We start from the raw sequence: 21,038 nt of genomic DNA on the forward strand, positions 1-21,038 counted from the left end.
GCAACTTGTCCTTCCTGAGGATGTGTGAACAACCTTCAGGTCATAATTGGTCTCAGAATATTACTACTCACTGTGCGTTTATGGATATTTGAAAGGAATGTTATTTCTCCTCTGCTTATACCAAGGTGTATCACAGTTACCTGGGAAAAATGGCAGTTGTATTGTCTCTTCTTTGCAAAGAGGGGAAGGTGGCACGAAAGTAGCAACTACAGGCTGTTTTCTAATGCCTGGCTGTCAGAAATGTGCCCCAAACCTCAGGTGGAGGCAGGCAGCTGGTGTGAGTGAAAGACTTGCCTTCATATTGCTACTGGCTTCTCTCAAGGACAGCGTGGCCCTCAAAGGAGTGAAGATCACTTCAGACAAAGAAAGGCTGTCCCTGGGTAGCACAGAGGAATCATGTAAAAGAATACAAAGTAGGCTATTGAGCTCTTGAGTTCAGAGAACAAAAGCAAATCTCTCCCTCTCCAAGAAACTCTAAGAGATTTCACTCTACCAGACTTCTCCATCCATGAGTATCAGAAGAGTGAATTAGTACAAAGTCAGTCCTTGGAATTAAAGTCACAAGGGAATTTTCCTAGGGAGACTAGGTTCAAGGTAACTGTCTTTTTTACTTACTTTCGAGACAGCTTATTGAAAACCATCCATTAAGGTGAAACTGGTCATTCTAAGTCAGATAATGCTTTATAAATATCAAGGAAGGGGATGTGGCTCAAAATCCAGGAGAATATTCCCAAGAATATGTTCTCAAACCCTGAATTTTTTTCTGTATTGCCAATAAGTGAAAACACACTCAATAGCCTACTTGGGATCACATCTAAGTGTTTTGACACACTGAAAGTATGATAGAAAGAGAAGGAGAATGTCAGAGAAAAGCTGCAGAATAGGCCAAATCAAATTCTGTATGTTTACTGAGAATAACCCAAGAGGACAGTGAGTTAAAGCAACATCTTACCCTTGGATACTAAGGTTTTGCATCCATGACATTAAGTTATGAGATGTCTCTTTGCAAGATACAGATCAAGATCTCCTCCAGATCTACATCTGGAATAGAGGGATGCTGTAGACAAGGACTGTAGTCTCTACTTCCAGTCACAGTGGAGACACGGGGAAAAGTGGGACCTAGAATTCTCTGATCTATTATATGCAGAAATATGTGGAAAATAAATAGAGTAGAATTATCAGGAAAAAGAGCAGGAGTTTTATTGATGAATCTGTTTCCAAAGCATAGAAAATGTGACTTCCCTCTCCTGTATTTCTTGGCACTCCATTTTTATTTTAGTTTTTTTTTTTTAGTTTTAAGTTCTTGTATTTTAAGACTATAACTTTGTAAATATTCCAACAGTGGTTTTGAGAGACAGTTGTTGAAATATAGGTGCGTACATGATGTTTTACTCCTCTCACTCCAACAGAGGATACCGCCGTTTATGATTTTCACATTCTATTTAAAAATTCTAGAGATGGGAAGACAGAGGCTTTCCTCACTTTCAGTGCTTTTCTTTGAGCCCTGGCTGAATTCAAGACCCAAGATGTAGACCAAGTATTTTCCTTCCACCTGATTTTAGGGTATGGCTCTGCTAAAGGTGAGTGGAGAAACATCTAACTGCAGTTCCACCCAGGAAGATCCCAGAGTAAAAATTAAGAAAGAGGAAAAATGTTCTAGATGGGAATGTTTTGGGGTGTGCAAGTTAAGAGCTAGCCAAAAGGAACAACATAGACAGGACTGCAGACAGAAGCAGCAGTATGCTTCTTGGCTGGAGGTCTGGTTTGCACTGGTGCGTGCATGTCAGGTGTGACAATAAGGATGACACTAGCGGAGAAGATTTGCAACCCCTCCACTTTCTATATGGCAGATTGACTGAGGGCATCCTGATTATGTCCAGTAATATTCGTGTCCTCTTATGATCCTTTCTGACATGTTATGTAGACGCTTGCTCACCACAAGTGAAAGCAGAGGCCTTTAACATTATGAGCCTGCCCTTAGTCACCTTGCAGACTACATCTGACTCCTGTACACAGCTCAATAACCCAAGTGGTATTTGTATATAAAGCAGCAGAAAAAAAGGTTAAGTCCTATGTTCCTTCCCCCAGCTGAATCAATTCTCTATGGGGTTTACAAAGAGCATCCAAAAGCTGTGAGGAGCGTACGCAAGACTGGCTCAACACGATGGGCTATGCCCTCACACCACCTATAAGGGGACATCTTCATCCTCATCTTCATCCAGATCAGTGGTGTGTAGGCTGATGTCCTTCAGGATGTCTGAGATGTTTTCATTAACTGGTCCTGCCAGCTCCATCTCTTCCAACTCGGTATCGGTGGCATAATTGGAACACAGGCCTTCCCCTTCATCATGTAAATGAGAGGGCTGTGGAGAGTGTGAGTAGAGAGGCAGTGTGCTCTTTGTCCCCAAGTCTGCTGCTTGCTGCGCTGCCACCGTGCTGTTGTCCTGCTGGCTCCACACCTGAGCACCCTGGCTGACCTTTTCACTGCTGATTGAAGTCCTGTTTGTGTCACGGAAACTGGCAAGGGGAGGGCGGAGGCGAACTCCAGAGCGTGTGGAGCCCTCTATTGCCTTTTGAAGCTATTAGAAGAGAAAAAGTTCAGAGAAAAATTGATGAAAGGAAGGCTGACTAAGCCCTACCCAGAAGTTCATCGGCTCTCCAGAGTAAAGGGACTCAAAGATAGAGTCACATTGTTGTGTAAGCGATGGGGCCTGAGGAGATCATCTTTCACACAGGTATTGTAATTAGTCCATGGTAAATAACAAATCCTGCACTACTGAGACAATAATAGCTGCTCAGTTAAGAGGTCTACTTTCAGGAAAAGGACAAACAGTCTAATGTGCCTGTAAATAACATCTGCTGCTTTATCTGAAATATCCAATCCTTTCCTCTACATAGCTCTTAGAGTGATGAGTCAGAATTCAACACTGGATTGAAAATGGAGCAAGCACAGTTATATACTCCAAGCTGGATCTCCAACCTCTAAGTGTTTTGCAATGATCCACAAGACATTTGCATTTGATTAGGAGTTGAGAGTATCTGTACTTACCTCTTCCAAAGCCAGCACTCCCTTCAGCTTCCCCATACTGGTTACGTAGGCATGGCTGAGGCCCAGTAATGAAAACAATGTATGTGTCTAAGGAAGAACACACACAAAAAAATTCAGGAGTCTTGAAAACTGGTAATGTGATACCTGGTGCTATGTGATACCTTGGGACTTAGGATTTAGAAACAGGAATGCCAAAGGCATACAAGGCTGGTTACCAAAGTGAGAAACTACTGCTTTCATTCCCCTTTGTAGCTAGCAAATGTTAATCTCTGGTCCTTCTGCTGCCCCTCCATAGATAGGAGTGTGTTGATAATGCAGAGCACATTCTCAAAATCACTTCCATCCTCCATCTGGAAAGAGAGATTCATATACAACTCCCTGTGCATTTAAGGATTTACGCAGATCCCTCTTCATTTTGATGCTGGAAATAAGACTATCATAGTAATATGCATTGTCAGAACTTTCTTAGGTTATTTGTTCCAGTACTTTCCTTAGCACCAGAAGTTTTTTTTCTATTCTAGAATATTTCTTGTCTAAACTTCATCTTGGTGCTGTTTATCCAATGCAGTGGCAACAAAGGAAAAGAGTTAATACCTTTATCTTAGAAACTATTCTGAAAAAGTTAGATATTACACTTCTATCAGTCTTCCCCAGCCTACATATACTATATTATTTTACTATTCTTTAAAGATCAGGTTTTCTGAAACTTTAAACATTTTCAGTGCTTATCTGTGGAATATTTTATACCTTTAATTTCTTTAAGCTGAGCTATGGCTGTGGACTTACACAAAGTGATTCTTTCTGGGCTGGTATTTATTTTTTTCTTTAGCATCACATGACATGTGGAATTGATTGTAAACTGAGGAAAATGTCAGTCTTCATGCAGAAGATATTTTACCCTTACGCAAAAGAAAAGCACACTGCTTAAGTACAATATGATCATGATGATCTGTGATATTCTTGTCAGTATTCTCATGCTTAGCTCTGACTGTGCATACCTCAGATAGTTTGGTTACTTATTCCTGTTTTTTTTCTTGTGCATTTAGGTTGACTTTTGTCTGTTACTTCAGAGTTTCTCTGACAAAGAGAAAATTGCTCTTTTTAAAAGGATATATGAAATGTTCTTCATTGGAAATCTCTAGGTATCATATCTTGTAACCTCTATAATCTCAGATACTAGTGGTTTTCAGATTCCTTCAACCAGTCCTTTAGAAAACACCATCTTAAGTATAAGCCTCTTCTTATTTTGCTAAAGGCTTAGATCTTACCGCTTTGATAATAGTAATTAATTTTGTGCAAGGCATATACATAAAGTTCACATTAAATAAATGATTAAAAACTTGCACTGTCTGCTTTTGCTTCAGTAGGCCAATTTTCCTTTCCATTTAATGAAACTTCAATCCTCTGTTACTCCTGATGTACCTATATAGTGATTGCTTTTTCCTCAGTCATTCTGTATTAACTCTGGAAGTCATGTCGTAGAATATTCCAAGTTAGAAGGTACCAACTGAATCCAACTCCTGTCTCTACATGGTACCAGCTAACATTCAAACCCTATGTTTGAGAGCACTGTGCAAATGCTCCTTGAGCTCAGGCAGCTTGGGGCCATGGTCACTACTGTGGGTAGCCTGTTCCAGAGTCCAATCACTCTCTTGTTGAAGAAACTTTCCCTAATATCTAATCTGAACCTCCTCTGATACAACTTCATGCTATTTCCTTGAGTCCTATCACTCACTGGTCACCGGTGTGATCTAGCTGCTTCTTTCCTTGTGCTTCAGATCAGTGAAGACCAATCTTAGGAGGTAGACTGGTTTGAAGCAGCTTTTCTCACACACTGACAGAAACACCTTGAGGAATTCAGGTGTAATCATTCCAGTGCTGTGCACCAACAAAGCAGTGTGTATCTCCAGATAATGCCCCCAGGCAGCATTGCATATACTGCTTCTGTTGATGCAATCGCTGGAAAGTCCTGTGTGTCCAAAAGTTATTTTAACAATGGAACTTAAACTTCTTAACCTCTAGCCTTTCTTTTTCCAGGAGACTGGAAATACATGCAGAAAGATACAGAAAGAAAACTACTCCTGTATTTGGACGTGAAAATTTCTGGTGTTAATTATAATTGGATGAGGACAGTTAAGTCCTTGTGGGTGAAGAAAAGGGGAAGACATATCATAGATGATACTTAATGATAGATATGGTGGACAAAAACAGTATGCCTCAGAGAGATGTCTGCACCCACCTTGTGCAGGGAGGTTCTCTCCACCAGTTGGAAAGGGGAAGGGTCTATGCGGCAGCATTCAAAGCACACATCCTTTTCCAGCTCCTCCTGTTCCCAAGCATCTATCTGACAGAGGAAAGGAGAACCACTCATCGTTATCAGCAGTGCTGCTGGTTATGTACCCAAACTATGCCCATTCTCCCATTAATCATTTGTCCATCCAATGTAGATTATCCACCTGCCTATACTACTGTATCTCCTCCTTCAGGTTTCTTATTCTTAGAACATATCAAGTCCCTGTGTGAAGAGATAAATTCCAGCATCTCTGAGGTTTTCTGGGGAGAGGAAGTTTTGCTCCTTCCTGCTTAAACAGGGAGTGAACATCTTAGCTTTCCTTCCTGAGTGCATCTTCCCCTTATCTTTACAAGATAATTGTTCCTTTGTGCAAAGAATGAAGGAACAACATAGACCCATAGCTTTAGGTGAGAAGAGACCTGCAAAGGCCTCTGATCTAACATCCTGCTCACAACAGGACTGATTTCAAAGCTAGATGAGATTACTCGATGCCTTACTCATTACATCTAGCAGAAAAAATCTCTTAACGGGTGAGACTTGCCTGCTGTACAAATCTAAGAAGAAAATGGGTTTATCTATGGTTTTATGTGGCAATTACTGTTGTTTTAAGAGTTCGGGAAGAACTGCTAATGATAAAGAATGGGCAAAAGAAACACTCACTTGACTTACTTCCCTTTCAGTCTTACCTCTTCTGGTGTCATTGTCTCAATGACTTCCACTGGCTCCTGTAGAAGAAAACGCTGTTCGGTTTCACAGAGTACAGAAAGGAAAGATGTGCATAGCTTCCTTACACCTTGTGGGCCCCTTTTTATTTCAGTTAATATATTACTAAGTTATTAGATTTTCTTCATACTCATACATTGAAAGGTGCACTCTATACTTAATTTCCTTCCCATACAAAAAAAAAAAAAGGCCTATGTCAGGTGCCTAAACATGGTCATCTAGTACTGCTTTGGATGCTTTCACGTGGGGCCCAATTACTATACTAAAGTGGATGGATCTGTCATAGACTCAGTATGATATCCACCAACCCGGTGCCCAAGGGCATCTAATGTAGCACAAGACAAAAGCTTTTTTTCATTTTTAGTTAGCCAAAAATAGTGCCAAATGAACTAGACTTGCATTTTGTTTCAAACTAGTGGAAATGATGTTATTTGCTGGGAAAGAAAGATGCCCAGACTCAATCATGATGGTAGCCTTGATACCTGAGCACTAATGGCTCATGAGCAAGATGTACACTCCTTCACAGTAATCACATCCTTTCTCCTTGGAGGGAGTTCCCCACTGACACTGTCGGAGTTCATGACCATATGTATGTCCATCATTTGGCCAGATGCTGAAAGGCTCTGGGTAGTAGGCTCTATTTCCATCACATCCCTTCTCTCTCCAGGCTACTGCTAGGCTTTCTGTATCCCTAACCTGGACAGCACTCTGTGTTTCAGGTCGACGGTTGTAAGGGCACAAGAGCTGCTGGAACAGTTGCCTCAAATTCCGGAAACTGTCTGAAGAATAAAAACAGATGTGGAAAAGAGACAAGAATGAATGAGTGACAAAAATACAAAGCTCCATGCTTATCTTCTTGCCCAAGGCAGGCTAGAAAGTAATATGAGGGACACTGTTATACTGTACATGACAGGGTTTAGCCAGCCACAGTTCAGCAATCAGTTTGTAAGATGATGGCTAGGACATGCCAGGATAGATACTTCCATGCAATATCTTTTTCTTAAGGAAAAGGAAGAAAACATTACAAAATAGCCCACACAGATGATGTTAATAGATCAGTGTCCCTGAGGAGAAAAACAGAAGCAAGACTATTAGGACAGCAAACAATATGATACAAGAAAGAAACTGCTATAAGGGTTTCTGAGATACATAAGGAGAATCTGATTTAAAGGCTCAGTATGGAAAGGAAATTTGAAAATGACTTCAAATCAAAGCATACCAATTAGTCAGAATTGACAGTTATGAGGGAGTGAGAAGTCCATGGGCTGAGCTAATAGTGTAACGGTGGGAGTGAAAATAACTGCAGAATTATTCTAGGCAGGGCAGTCAGAAATTAGCAAATGGGAAAGTATAGGGCTTGGTGCTGTTGTGAACGAGGCTGTCCAGATTGTAAAGTAGAAGTTATGGAAGGGAAAGCCTCATGAAGTCATCCCTCCTCTATTTCCTTTTGTGACTCCTTAATCACTCAGCACTAACTTCACTTAAAGTGTCTCACACAATATCCTTGTTTTGATGTAATTATTTTTCTGATTTGGTAAGGAAAGTGAATTGTTATTCCACCATTGTACCGCCTGGGTAGCATAGCATAAAGTGGATTTTTCTATGCTGTAAAGGTTTAGTCATAAACAAGTGGTGTTAAGGATTGAGAATGCATTATAGGCTATATTATATTTGGGTATCTAAAAACATGAGCCAGTCCTCTGTATTAATTCTGAAAATTTGGCTGTACTACTGTGCTAACTCACTGTCTGCATATTTCAAGGCACACAAAGGAAAAAAAAAGCAACCAAACAAAAACTAACTAAACCATCTTGTATGAAATATACATGATTTAGGAATCAGAAACAAGATATATACATAGTCCTGGGAACAAAGCTAATGAAGGTGGAGTAGCACAAAGAGAACACAATAAATCAGTATTCGTCCTTCATATAAAATAAGCTGATACCAAGAGATACGCATCCATGGGAGGAGTTGTTCAGCTTTGGAAATGGCCAAGCAACTCCAAAAATAAGAACTTATGTTCAACTCTCAGACTTCTCAGAATAATTCACTGGTGAAGGTGGCAAGTGATGGGACGTGATTGGGGCATGCCAGAAGTTATCATACCTGAGAATTGCCGTGGCTCCAAAATTTCAGGCGTTTGTTTAAGAGGATTTGTTGGGCCATTGGGCTCCTCTGGGTGACTAGGAGAGGGGCTTGGTGGCTGAGGCTGCTGTTATGGAAAGGAGAGAAAATAAGGTCCACCCCGTGTCATTTCTTTCTCAGTCTTTCCAAATGTCTTACTGCTTCTTAAGCAGTCTATAATGCCGTCTCTTTTCTTCTCCCTCACCTCTGCCTTCTCATCTGTATCATCATCCTCATCAACATAAACGAAAGATTCATGCTTCAGCTTTGGCAGGGTTGCTCCTGATCCCTTGCTGTGTCCATCATAAGGTGCCTCAGCCAGCTTCTGCTGCATTTGTCTGTTGAGGTACCGTCGCCGTTCTGGGCTGATGTGTCTCTGGAGGAGTGCCTGCAGATCGGATCGCTCTACAGACCCTAGAAGGATCATGGTCTCTGCATAACAGAGTAGAGAAACTATTAAGTCCCCTCATGGTTTCAAGTGTAACTTGCCACACACTGCTCTTTCCTCCTTCTAAATTCTTCAAAATGCTGTAAGCAGCACTATCACAAGCTATAAAATTAGCCCTGCTAATTGCTGCTAATATTCTTTGGGGCTGGGGGAAGGTAACCATCCCTGATTTGTGCCACTCCTGACAACAACAGAAACAGGCTCTTATATAAGATCCCTCCCTGTTGTCAAAATTGCCACATCTCTTACATACTATATCTACTCTTAGATACTATATCTACTTCTCAGACTCCATCTTACCTGTCTGCTAAAGCTGAAACAATCTTATTTCATACATGATCCATAGTGGAAAGTTTTAGTATGAATCATGTTATATATTAGAGCACACTACCTTCTTCAAAGTGTGTAATTTGAGAGTTTCTTTTGGCTCAGTTGAGACAGTCTTCAGGAAAGACCAGTTGCTTACCTGGTGAGTCCACCAAAGGCAAAGTCTTAACAGTGGTGCTTTGGAGGAGAGTTTGCAAGTCTCGATATTTACAGTTGGAGGAGACAAATTTCACGTCTTGGACCATAATGTCTTCAACAAAGATATTGTATTTGCTGTGAATTTATGGACAAGTTGAAGAGTTAGAATGTCAAAAATGTACAGCAGGTTAGTTCCCCAGTGTGTTCTCTACAGAGTTGCTAATTGATCTTCTCTAAGAGTAGCCAAGGAGGATTTTGCAGCAGTATCAACATGGATTTTCATTACAGTTCTATTTCACTCTGTTACCTTCCACAATAAAAATACATTTCTATGCATGCACATACACATACATGTTTTATATATACATACATATGTACGTATATTATATATATATATTCTATATAGACACACATGTAGGTGAATAGCTGATTTTATATTTTTTTTAGGCAAAGTATCCAAATAAAATATTTCAAACATTTTTAGAGAAAAAAATCCAAATGTCCAAGTCTTCAAAACTGAAGTAAATCGGTAATATTTACAGAAATTTAGTAATATTGCAGATGATTCAAACTTGTGCTTTCTGCGTATGAACCTAATTTCTATTTGACCTCTTTTTTTTTTTTTTTTTTTCTTTTCTTTTTGCTTTTTCTTTTCAGCCCAGATTTATTCAGTATTTTTATTTTCTTTGTAATGTTGTCTGCTTTTCATGACCTTTTCTTCTCCCATGGTCTCTTTCTCCCCACCTCCATCTCTGCTTTACTGCTGTACCTTATATGATTCCAGCCCAGATCTGGCAGGTAGGGCAACTTCTTCACCTGGATGATGCTATCATAGAGGCTGGGTTGCAGACTCTGGGCCACCATGTTGGCAAGAATGACAGCTACCATCATGGGCAGGATGTGGGAAATTTGACCTGTCAGCTCAAAGCAGATCACCGCAGTGGACACAGTGTGGCTCACTGCTCCTGTCAGAGCTGCTGCACCTTTCCCAGATAGGGTGGAAAAGTTATTGGGAGAGAAGAGGAAAGACTGTCATATAGAAACAGAATATCATGTCAGCCAGGAAAGTTATGGGGATGGGACTAAGTGGAGAAAGAGGAAGACATGAAGACTCACCAATGACAGCATACCCTCCAGGTAAGATTTTGTAAACAATACCATCAAAGAGGATCCCATCTGGAAAGAGAGATGCCATGATTTCTCCAATAAGACGTCCAAATGCAGCACCTGGAAAATATCACCAGCAATTATGGAATTTAACATCTGAAGAGCATGAAGTCTGTGCTGTGTAGCTATGCTGGGTAAACACTGGGGTGATTTCTAACAGAAACAAAATCAAAACTTACATAAAAATGACACCAGGACTGAACAATAGCTTGCAGTTACAAAATACAAAAGTTAAACTCCAAGAGGAAAAAAATGTACTAAGATATGTAAATACAGTTGAACCCTCATTCTTCCACTTAGATGCACCAGGCATGGAAGTATTTGTGATTCCCAGACAGGAAGAAATACCTTTTAAAAGAGAGAATATTTTGTGTCATGTCAGTCCAGATCACAGTTCAGGATTGATGTGCACTCACTCTATGAATGTCCAAAATACTAGAGTCTTAGGCTTACAGAAAAGTTTGGATGGGAAGGGACATTTGGAAGTCTTTGGTCTGAGTTCTGTTCACAACATGGCTAATTTCAAAGCAAGATCATGTCACTTAGGGCCTTAACCAAGCCTGCTTTAAAAGTCTCTGGTGATGGAGATTCTCCATCCTCTTTCAGGGAATCTTTACCAGGAAAACAATTTTTTCCCCATGTCAATCAGAATTTCTCGTTTTGCAACATGTGCTTTTTGCTTCCTCTTTACTAAGTGTCTCCAGGAAGAGTCTTTCTATCATCCTTATACCTTGCTGCATTAGATGGTGAAGCCTACAATTAGCTCTCCTCTTGACCTTCTCTAATGCAGACTGAACAAGCCCAATTTCCTCAGGTTGTCCTTGTTTGTTTTGTGGTCCCCAACAATCTCAGTGGCCTTTCACTAGACTCACTGCGCTTTGTCACACTTCCTGCGTGGATGGACACAAAATAGTATTTGAGAATTGTTTCCAGAATGCTGATTACTCTGAAATAACCTGTTCCTTTGCCTTGCTGGCTGGGCTTTTACTAATATAGCTTTGTTTGATGTTAGCCTTCATTACTGCAAGGGCATACTACTGATTCAGGTTCAATTATTGCCTTCCAGAACCCAGAGATTGTAAGCACACTTCAACACACTTCATTTAATTTAAGGGCTGTGGATACTTAATGCTGAACTTCATGAGCTTGTAGACAACTTGAAAAATAAATTCCCAAATGTCACTGCACTCCTGTCAAAGAAGTGGTATTGCAGGTACTAGTTTTGAGGTTGTGACTTCTCACTGGCCTTCAGGAGTGAAAGGAGCAACTATTGCTAGCTGTAGTATGAGTTTCTTTGTAGATGAAGAATCAGAGAAATGAGAAGACCATGACTCAGTGTGCCTTTCCACAGCTTGGCTTTTCTTCTGTAAAATGATAAAGATGTCCTCAGCATTTAGATATAAGAGCGTGGACAAAAGAGACTGGTATAAGAACTGCTGACTAAGATTGTCATGGGCATGAAGTGATAACTAGACTCTCTATCCTCTCGAAGAAGCCTACCAGGTGTGTATACACAGTTTCTTGTCCTTTCTACCTGTCAGATCCATATGTTGACACATAAAATTCGAACTCACCTAGAACAAAAACAGGCATGAAGCCTCCACAGGGGATTGGCATCGTGGTAGCGATGACAGACATCCAGAACTAGAACAGAGGCAGAGGGTGCAGTTGTTAGTGAGTAGCAATAGCATTTCCTACAGCCCCACTCTACTGACCAACGTGTAAATCCATAAGGAGATACAATCTGAGGGATATGGCAGTTCAGCTGGGAGGTGAAGGGCTAAGGGGCTGTGAGGTGTGAAGGGGAGTTGGAGAAACTTTTGCACCATACCAACAATGAAGCAGAAGATTTTTGGGTGACTGCTATGTTGTCAGGGAAGCCAAATCACCAAGAGAATGAACATGAGAACACCTTTGCCTTGAACTTCTGAGAGTAAAATCTCCCACTGTTCTGAACAGCTTTTTTATTTTTATTATTATTAATAATTTTATAGAATGAGATTATCAGAATTTCATAGCCTCAAAAAATATTTACTGTAAAGGGAACTCTGGAGGTCTCTCACTCAACTTCCTGCTTCCAGAAGAGTTAATTCCCAAGTTAAATTAGCTTTCTCAGGGCCTTTTCCAGGTAAATTCTGAACATCTTGACAGGTGGAGATTCCCCAGCTTTCCTGGGAAGTTTCTGGGAAGCCAAACTCAAGGGAGAATTTTTTCCTGAAGCCCATCTGCTATAAGTTTCCCTTATTATAGCTTGTGTCTAGCCTGTTCCAATGTTTGACTACCATCACAGTAAATACATTTTTCCTGATGTCCATCTGAACCTCTGCTGGTGCAGCTTTGTGCTGTTCCCTTCCATTCTCCCACTGTTACTCAGGAGCAGAGCCCAGCACCTCCCTCTACTTCCACTCATCAGGAAGCTGCAGAGAGCAATGAGGTTGCCTCTTGGCCTTTTCCAGATTGGGCAGCCCAAATATACTCTCAGCCTCTCTTCACAGGGCATGCCTTTCAGACCTGCTACCAGCTTGGCTGCCCTCCTGTGTAAACATTCAAATATCTTAATATCCTTTTTATATTGTGGAGCCCAGAACTGTGCACAGTATTCAAGGTGGGGCCAAACCAATGTTAAATACAGTGGGATAATGAACTGTCTTGACCAGCTGACTATGCTATGTTTAATGCACCCCAGAATGTGATTTGCCCTCTTGGCTGCTGAGTAGTGCTGAGGCCAATCCAAATACTTCCAAATACTGACTTAGTCCAGTCTTCTGGAGGCAACAGCCTATTCTTACAAACACCTTGAATGCCAGTAAGTTTGGCTTTTCTTAGGCAAAAGGCCAGGAAATTTCCATAGCTGAAGAATCCACTAAGAATGTTGCTATTTCAAGAGCTTGTACAAAGAAATGTACTGTCAATTCCCTTGCAGCAGTTTCTTCTGTAGGAGAAAGGCAAGAACATTCCTGTACATGAAGAGCAATAGTTCCAGGTTTCTCCTAAAGAAAGAACCAGAAAGCCTTGTTTTCCTCAGAGTAGGCAAATCGTTCCTGTTCAATGTCCACCCTTGATGAGGTGATGCCTATGCAGACAACGCAGTAGCTGTGGACAGATGAGGTATTGATCTCTAGACAGTCAATTTGAAGATATCCACCAAAGACAAATTTTCTGCACTTATTCTCATAGGCTGGTTGGCATAAAAGGAAAAAGAAACTAGTAACAGGCTATAATTTCACAAAGCCTACCACAAAGGTAACAAAGAACCAGTATAACAGCATATTTCAGCTCATGGCAGAAGAATATGCAGGGAGAATGGTTTGGACCATCAGCTTGATACTAGCTGTTGTTCTTCACATATGCCATTTGAATACTTCAATGAAGAGGTTCCTGGATGGCTACAGAAGCCACCAAACTGCATAAGTAGAATACTGCCACCTAAATTTTATCTTGCCAAGCTCAGACCAGATACAATTAAGAATCAGGAATAAAACACATGGGAGAATAAGGCCAAGTCTTCTTCCAGAGTCAAAGCTGCAGTTACTTTTTAATGTGCGTATCCCAACTGTGTATGTACCAAAAATGAACTACTTGGAGCAGTTATGTAGTGATGTGAGAAAACTCTAAGCCAGGCACCTCCAACCCAGGGCCCGTGGCCCACACATAGCCTGGCCCAGCCCATCCTGTGGTTGCCCCTTGTCCTGTGCCATCATGGCAGTGGCTCTTCTCTTCTAAGCAGCCTGGCCCAGCCCCAGATGTGCACCTGCTGTAACAATTGGTGTGTGACTGGGACTGTCTGGGCTGAAACTAGGACATGGGGAGGGTGCAATGCAGTGCCAACTGAACTTATGGCAAATAGTTTTATGCATTTGATACATTGGTTGAACAGTCCTGTGAACAGCAAAAAATATGCAGACTTGCTTTCCATTTTGATATTGGAATTTGAGAATAGTTTTCAAGGTTACCGAAAAAAAACCAAACAACCCAACACATTTTTCTTGGTATTTTTTTGACTCAGCTTTCAGTTGATTCCAATACATTACCTGGAAATTTTCAAGTGGAATGTATAGAGTTGTAATCAGATATTCAACTCAAAAATTTGGTCACGTCTCTAGACCTGTCTCTCATTTCACAGTCATGTCTTGTTCATGTCATCACTTTCTGGAAGTACATATAGTTGTGAACAACTCTTTTCAAGGATGAAGTATAGCAGGAGTAAAATTTCATGAAAATGTTTGATGAACACCTAGAGAACTGAGTAAGAACTGCAACCAGTTTCATTGATGCATTAATTTCACACAACAAAGGTCAAATATCCCACTAGTTTTATGGTCTTACTACTCTCTTCTTTCTATATAAGAATAACTAACAAATAAGTTTTGTTAGTTACATGCATCAACTATATTATATATTTTGTGCGCAGCCCAAGACTACTCCTCTTCACTCAGTGCAGCCCAGGCAAGCTAAAAGTTTGGACACTCATTCCCTAAGCTAGTGGGACAAGGCCAATGAATTCAGTTTTTGAGAATACAAGTCTTAAAGGAGAACAGATGGGGCTCAAGAAAGATACATTGTGCAGTCCATCCCTTCTTTTATTCAGTGAGACTCTATCTGCTTGGTACACTGTAATTAGAATTACTACAGAATGATAACCTTCAGATGCCTGTCAGAAATTTGATAAAATGTTTTATGTTAGATGGAATCAGCTGTGTCAATCATTAATGACTATTTTTGATCTACTGAAATGTTCAACTTATATTTCAAGGTGGCTTCAGCTCTTCTTGTTCTTAAGAAAAAATAAATAAGCATTTCTGCAATTTTTTCACTCCTTGCCTCCCAGAAATCTTTCTTGGTAATTGTATTTTGAACATTATCATGTCTACTTCTTCCAGATACCAAGTAAATAGCATCAGACTTTGTTTAGGCCAAATATAAATTATGTGAGAGCTTTATACTCAATTACTTATTTTCTCAGGCCTTGAGAGACTTGTTCTCTGTAGTCTTTACTACCAGCCACTAAACTGCGGCTCCTGAAAGTCATTCAGCAGGATGCATAATGAAGATTAACTACTGAACACTGAAGGAGTAAATGTATTAAGGCCAGGAAATTATTCCCTAATAAAATTGCTAATCTTGTATTCAATATAGGCAAAAATTGATATAAGTCCCCATTCCTGTAGTAGTGTTTTATTCAATACCTAGCAACTTGTTATAGGCAGATACATTTTTAATGAAGGATCAGGAGAAACTCACTCTGAGTGGAAAAGGGTTAGTGAGCTGAACTTCGTACCTTCATGAGAAAGAATAGTAGGATGATGATGAAGACACTGACTTTGGGGTGGATCCAGGCAGCAGATTTTCCTAGGATCTGAGGGTCTCCTGTGTATTTTGCCCAGGTGTAGTTATCAAAGAGAGAGCTGATGGCTTCCCGTGGCATCAACTATAAAGCAAAAACCAAACCAAAACAAACAAACAAACAACAGGGATTAAGCATGAAATTAGATAGATCAAATATTCTGCCTCTGTTCTGAGGAAGTCGGGGAGAATTTTACCTAAATAAGTCATGATTATGAGACTTAATTCACATTTTGATCTTCAGGAAGAGATGTGTGATTTTACCTGAACTGGTGAAAGGACAATTACCTTTACACATCTTCCTAAATTACTTGCTTAGAAAAGTGGTGCTTTTTCGAGTTTTATGTGAAAGAGATATCAGAGATCACGTCTCACAGTATAGTCCTTCAGATCAAACTCTTCCCAAATCTTTCTTCTCCTTCCCAAGATGTGAGGTTACTGGGGAACAGGGGAAGAGGAGATTGCTCTATAGAATTAGAAATAATTCAAAATGCACATCCCACTCTCACCTCTCCTGCCATGAACTGCCCAAACCCTGGAGGGAAGGTCACAGATGCTATAAAGAAGGTTATGAATCCAGGGTATATGAGGAAGCTGAAAAGAAAGAAAAGTCTGTTAAAATGTAACCTCATATTCTTGTAGAAATATCACTTCAGGAATATAAATGCTATTTCCGTGAAAGTTCTCTGCTGCATCTCTATCCATGCTTTGGAGTTGTGTAACTGACTATTTAATGCCCTGCTCCACTGACCATCATGATTCATAGAAAGTTCAGCAGGTGGCAAAGCCATTTTTTCCACCAGAATGAATATAATGGGGAGGGATGTACAAAATGCACAGTCTTGACTACACGGAAGCGATGTGTATTTACAACTGTGAGGTGACCCACTGTCAAAAGCCAGCCTCTCCTCCAGTTGTCATGATTATTTTTATCTTGCTCTTCATCCTCCATGCAATTTATCCTGTCTAGGGTGGTTCTTCTTCCTGCCATACATTCCCGCATGCATCCTTACTTGCATTAGTACTTAAGGGAAAATATTGCCTTATTTTCCATTGAATTCCGGTCCACCACATTTTTTGGGGGGAAGTTGTCAGTAAAATCTTTACTGCTAAATCTGACTTTATATTGTATTTCTCTTCCATGCTGCAATTCACACCTTTGGATTACTATCAGTTTCAGCTTTTGGCTCTTGAATATACAACAATTTCAATACTGTAGTACAGTATTTTGATTTTAAAAAATATTTTAGATGTTAAAGATGCAGTTATATTTCAGTTGTTTTCTGTTTCTTACAATATAAGCATTTGTTTCTCTTATAGATTGTAAAAAAGAGGAACCCAGTGCCTCTCCAGAAGTATGATCAGTGATTTTCTAGTTAAGAACATTTCCTGCCCAATCAATATTTTCCTTTCTCCTCTTAATAAATATTACAGAATTCCTTCTAAATTAAGATTCCCTTTGAAACTATTGGAGCCAGTCTAGAAAAAAATCCATCTCAGAATATATTATATTGATATTTGCAAATATCTTTCTCTGATATAAATTCAGTTTTTCCCATTTTTACAATTTTATAATCAAAATAGTTCTACAGCTTCTAGAAAGTATTTGTTGCTATCCATTGTCAGTAGGGTATCAAAACCCAGTTGCTAAGGAGAAAATATTCAAAGACACTCACTACTTGGTGAGAAACTGGCTTAGAGCTGTAAGACGCCGGATGCACAGGACCACTTGGCGATTGAGATAAACAAAAAATGCTCCAAGGAATCCTGAACATATCCTAAAATAGTGGAAATGAAATAAAATCATACCAAACCATTGAAAACATACAAACTACCAACCAAACCCCAAACATTTGTAATCATCACAGTTATTACGTCTTTTAACTTAACAACATGCAGCAACTCAACTGAAGACATTGACTGACATTGATTGACATGAGCCAGCAGTGTGCCTGGGTGGCCAAGAAGGCCAATGGCATCCTGGCTTGTATCAGAAGTAGTGTGACCAGCAGGAGTAGGGAAGTAATTGTTCCCCTGTACTCAGCTCTGGTGAGGCTGCACCTTGAGTACTGTGTCCAGATTTGGGCCCCTCACTGCAAGAAAGACGTTGAGGCCCTGGAGCGTGTTCAAAGAAGGGCAACAAGGCTGGTGAGGGGTCTGGAGCACAGGCCTTATGAGGAGCGGCTGAGGGAGCTGGGATTGTTCAGTCTGGAGAAGAGGAGGCTCAGGGGAGACCTTATTGCTCTCTATAACTACCTGAAGGGAGGTTGTAGTGAGCTGGGGGTCGGCCTCTTCTCCTGTATAACCGGTGATAGGACTAGAGGGAATGGTTTCAAGCTGCGCCAGGGAAGAGTCAGGCTGGATATTAGGAAATACTACTTCTCTGAAAGGGTGGTCAGGCACTGGAATGGGCTGCCTAGGGAGGTGGTGGAGTCCCCTTCCCTGGAGGTGTTCAAGGAACGTTTGGATGTTGTGTTGAGGAATATGGTTTAGCGAGAACCATTGGTGATAGGTGGATGGTTGGACTGGATGATCTTATAGGTCTTTTCCAACCTTAGTGATTCTGTGATTCTGTGATTCTGTGACTCCTTGATGAAAAGGGAGAGATGGTTTTGGACCTCCTTGTCACACACTGCAATTTTACTCTTAAATTTTCTCTTGCTTATAGATGAAAATTTCATGCCAGGATGTGATGTCCAATTCCAAAATGCAGTACGGTTGCACCTTATCTCTAGCTGGTTCCCTCCTTCTCTTTTCTATGCCCTGACCTACAAAGACTTTCAAAGATGCCTTGCGCAGATACACATGTGCACAGATACATATGCATACATACAATGTATCAGTGAAGAAATGAACCATGACTGTAGGCAATACAGATACAGTGTGATAATATTTGGGTGATGGGAGCAGTATCAGTATCAGCAGTATTCTATAAAAATAGGACTGGCAGTTCTCAGTGTGGTCTGGAGAAGAGCAATTTGTCAAAAATAAGTATTGCCAGAACTTAGGACATCAGGTTAGAACAGGAAATAGAAAAAAGTAAGGGAGTTTAACTCTGAGCCAGCAACATTATATACCTATATAAAACATTAAATGTACCAAACTTTGTGAGATAGTCCAAAGCTGTGACACCGACATATTCCAGAGTAACAGGGCAGATGAGTGCACTGACCAGAGTGGTGAGCTCCCCAGCCCTCTTGAAAGACAAGAAACCTAAGACAATACATCTCAAGAGCATGCATACCAATGCAGGTAGTCTGGGCAACAGGAGCCACTGGTGCTCTATGTCTGTTCTCCAATCTGAGAACTATGATGTTATAGGAATCACAGAAACTTGGTGGGAAAAATCATATGACTGAAAGACCACAGTGCATGCATACAGACTCTTTTGCAAAGACAGGAAAGAAAGGATAGGAGGTGGAGTTGCACTTTGTGTGAAAGAAATGTGAGTGTATGGTAGGTAAGCTATGGAGACCATGAAAATTCTAATGAATGCCTGCCTTTATATCATGATTAGAGGGATTGTCGCCAAGGTTGATCTTACATTAGCCGTCTGTTACTGACATCCCAGTCAGGATTATAGGATCAAAATGATTTGGGCTCGAAGAGGCTTTAAAGATCATCTAGTTTCAACACTCATGACATGGGCAGGGACACTTTTTACTAGATGAGGTTGCTCGGGGCCCCATCTATCCTGATTCTGAACACTTCCAGGGATAGGACTTCGCTGTGGGACTTCACAACCTGTTTCAGTACGTCATCACCCTTATAGTAAACAATTCTTTCCTTATATATAATCTAAATCCATTCTCTTTTAATTTAAAGCCATTATTAGCCTTTGTTCTATCAGTACATTTCTTTATAAAAAGTCCAATTCAACTTTCCTGTAAGCTTCTTTTAGGTACTGAACAGTCACTTTAATATCTCAAACCTTCTCTTCTCAAGACTGAAGAACCTCAGCTCACAACCTCACTTCATAGGATGTGTTCCACTCCTGGCACTAGGAACATCACTACTTAATACCTTTGTCAGCAATGTGGATAGTGGGATTAAGTACATGCTCAGCATGTTTGCCAGCAGCACCAAGCTATGTGGTATGATCAACATGCTGGAAGGAGGGCATGCCATCTAGAGGGGCACCGAGTCAACATGAGATGGCAATATGTGACTGCAGCCCAGAATGGCAACTATATTCTGGGCCCACTTAAAGACTATTTTGATGATAGTATGATCCCTCCCAGTTACATTATCCTATGCCTGTTCTTCAATTAGCCCTGTCTGTCAGTGCCTCGCAGGGCTTCTGCTTACTTTCTGCATACCTTTCCTTCCTAACTTAAAGCCCTCCTTATGAAGAGAGCCATCATATCGACAAAAAAAGTCTTTGTCTCTCTTTGAAAGGAGCATACCATCTCTCCCAAGCAGATGCTAATCTTCCAATAGAAAGATTACCCATTGTGTTACCACTGCTGAAGGAAGAAACCCAACACATTATCAAAATGTCTAAAAGAGCAGTTATTCTGTTTTGCAAAAGAATTACCAACAGAACTCAACTGATATCTTTTGCAGAGCAAGAAGCCAAGTTCCAGGTAACTTACCCTATTACAGCAAATGCTGGCAGCTCTTGCAGATCAAAGGGGAAATCCATGCGAAAGTTAGTTCTGAATAGTGCTGTGATGGTAACTATGAGAGAAGAAAGAGGTAGAAAAGGAAAGGGAATAATGAGGTAAGAAATTAAATGCCATAAAAGTTGGAAACAGAGACAGGGGAACTAGTTATACATGTACCGTTGTACGGTTTCATATCATGTACAATATTACAGATATGCAGACTGCTTTTAATTTTAGTAATCTCAATTTTTAAATACTTGCAAATCTACTGCTATTGATGATATAGGTTTGTTTTCAGACTATATACATATATACATATATACATATATACATATATACATATATACATATATACATATATACATATATTGGGGGGTGATTGCCGAACCGCTCTCGGCCATCTATCAGCGCTCCTGGTTAACTGGAGAGGTCCCAGAGGATTGGAGGCTTGCTGATGTGACTCCCATCTTCAAGAAGGGCCGTAGGGAGGACCCAGGGAACTACAGGCCTGTCAGCCTGACCTTGGTAGCAGGGAAAATCATGGAACAAATCATCTTGGGTGAGATCACACGGCACGTGCGTGGCATCCGGGGGATCAGGCCCAGCCAGCACGGGTTCATGAAAGGCAGGTCATGCTTGACCAACCTCATCTCCTTCTATGACCAGGTGACCAAACTGGTAGATGAGGGAAAGGCTGTTGATGCAGTCTACCTAGACTTCAGAAAAGCCTTTGACACGGTCTCTCACAGTATTCTCCTGCAGAAACTGGCTGCTTGTGGCCTGGACAGGTATACCCTTCTCTGGGGAAGGAACTGG

The 21,038-nt window shown here is 40.6% G+C and overlaps 1 protein-coding gene across 2 annotated transcripts in view; it reads right to left on the minus strand.

Moving 5' to 3' along the window:
• Positions 1 to 161: 161 nt before the first annotated feature.
• The window catches only part of CLCN1 (chloride voltage-gated channel 1), a 40,123-nt gene continuing 19,246 nt past the window's right edge, over positions 162 to 21,038 (minus strand). Inside the window, exons 9-23 of one of the 2 annotated variants that reach the window (XM_090149370.1) lie at positions 20,211 to 20,295; positions 17,292 to 17,393; positions 16,125 to 16,209; positions 15,551 to 15,700; positions 11,847 to 11,916; positions 10,229 to 10,332; positions 9,875 to 10,134; positions 9,107 to 9,240; positions 8,398 to 8,624; positions 8,175 to 8,280; positions 6,762 to 6,844; positions 6,029 to 6,067; positions 5,289 to 5,393; positions 3,050 to 3,136; positions 162 to 2,579 (exon numbers count right to left, since the gene is read on the minus strand). In XM_090149370.1, the coding sequence (XP_090005496.1) occupies positions 2,187 to 2,579; positions 3,050 to 3,136; positions 5,289 to 5,393; positions 6,029 to 6,067; positions 6,762 to 6,844; positions 8,175 to 8,280; positions 8,398 to 8,624; positions 9,107 to 9,240; positions 9,875 to 10,134; positions 10,229 to 10,332; positions 11,847 to 11,916; positions 15,551 to 15,700; positions 16,125 to 16,209; positions 17,292 to 17,393; positions 20,211 to 20,295 (2,030 nt within the window). In that variant the 3' untranslated portion in view covers positions 162 to 2,186. Of the gene's footprint in view, positions 2,580 to 3,049; positions 3,137 to 5,288; positions 5,394 to 6,028; positions 6,068 to 6,761; positions 6,845 to 8,174; positions 8,281 to 8,397; positions 8,625 to 9,106; positions 9,241 to 9,874; positions 10,135 to 10,221; positions 10,333 to 11,846; positions 11,917 to 15,550; positions 15,701 to 16,124; positions 16,210 to 17,291; positions 17,394 to 20,210; positions 20,296 to 21,038 lie in introns of both variants that reach the window. The other variant, XM_031610201.2, reaches the window with a different exon arrangement.

This window comes from Phasianus colchicus, chromosome 1 (genome assembly GCF_987193195.1).
Source record: "Phasianus colchicus chromosome 1, bPhaCol1.hap1.1, whole genome shotgun sequence".
Classification (NCBI taxonomy): Eukaryota; Metazoa; Chordata; class Aves; order Galliformes; family Phasianidae; genus Phasianus; species Phasianus colchicus.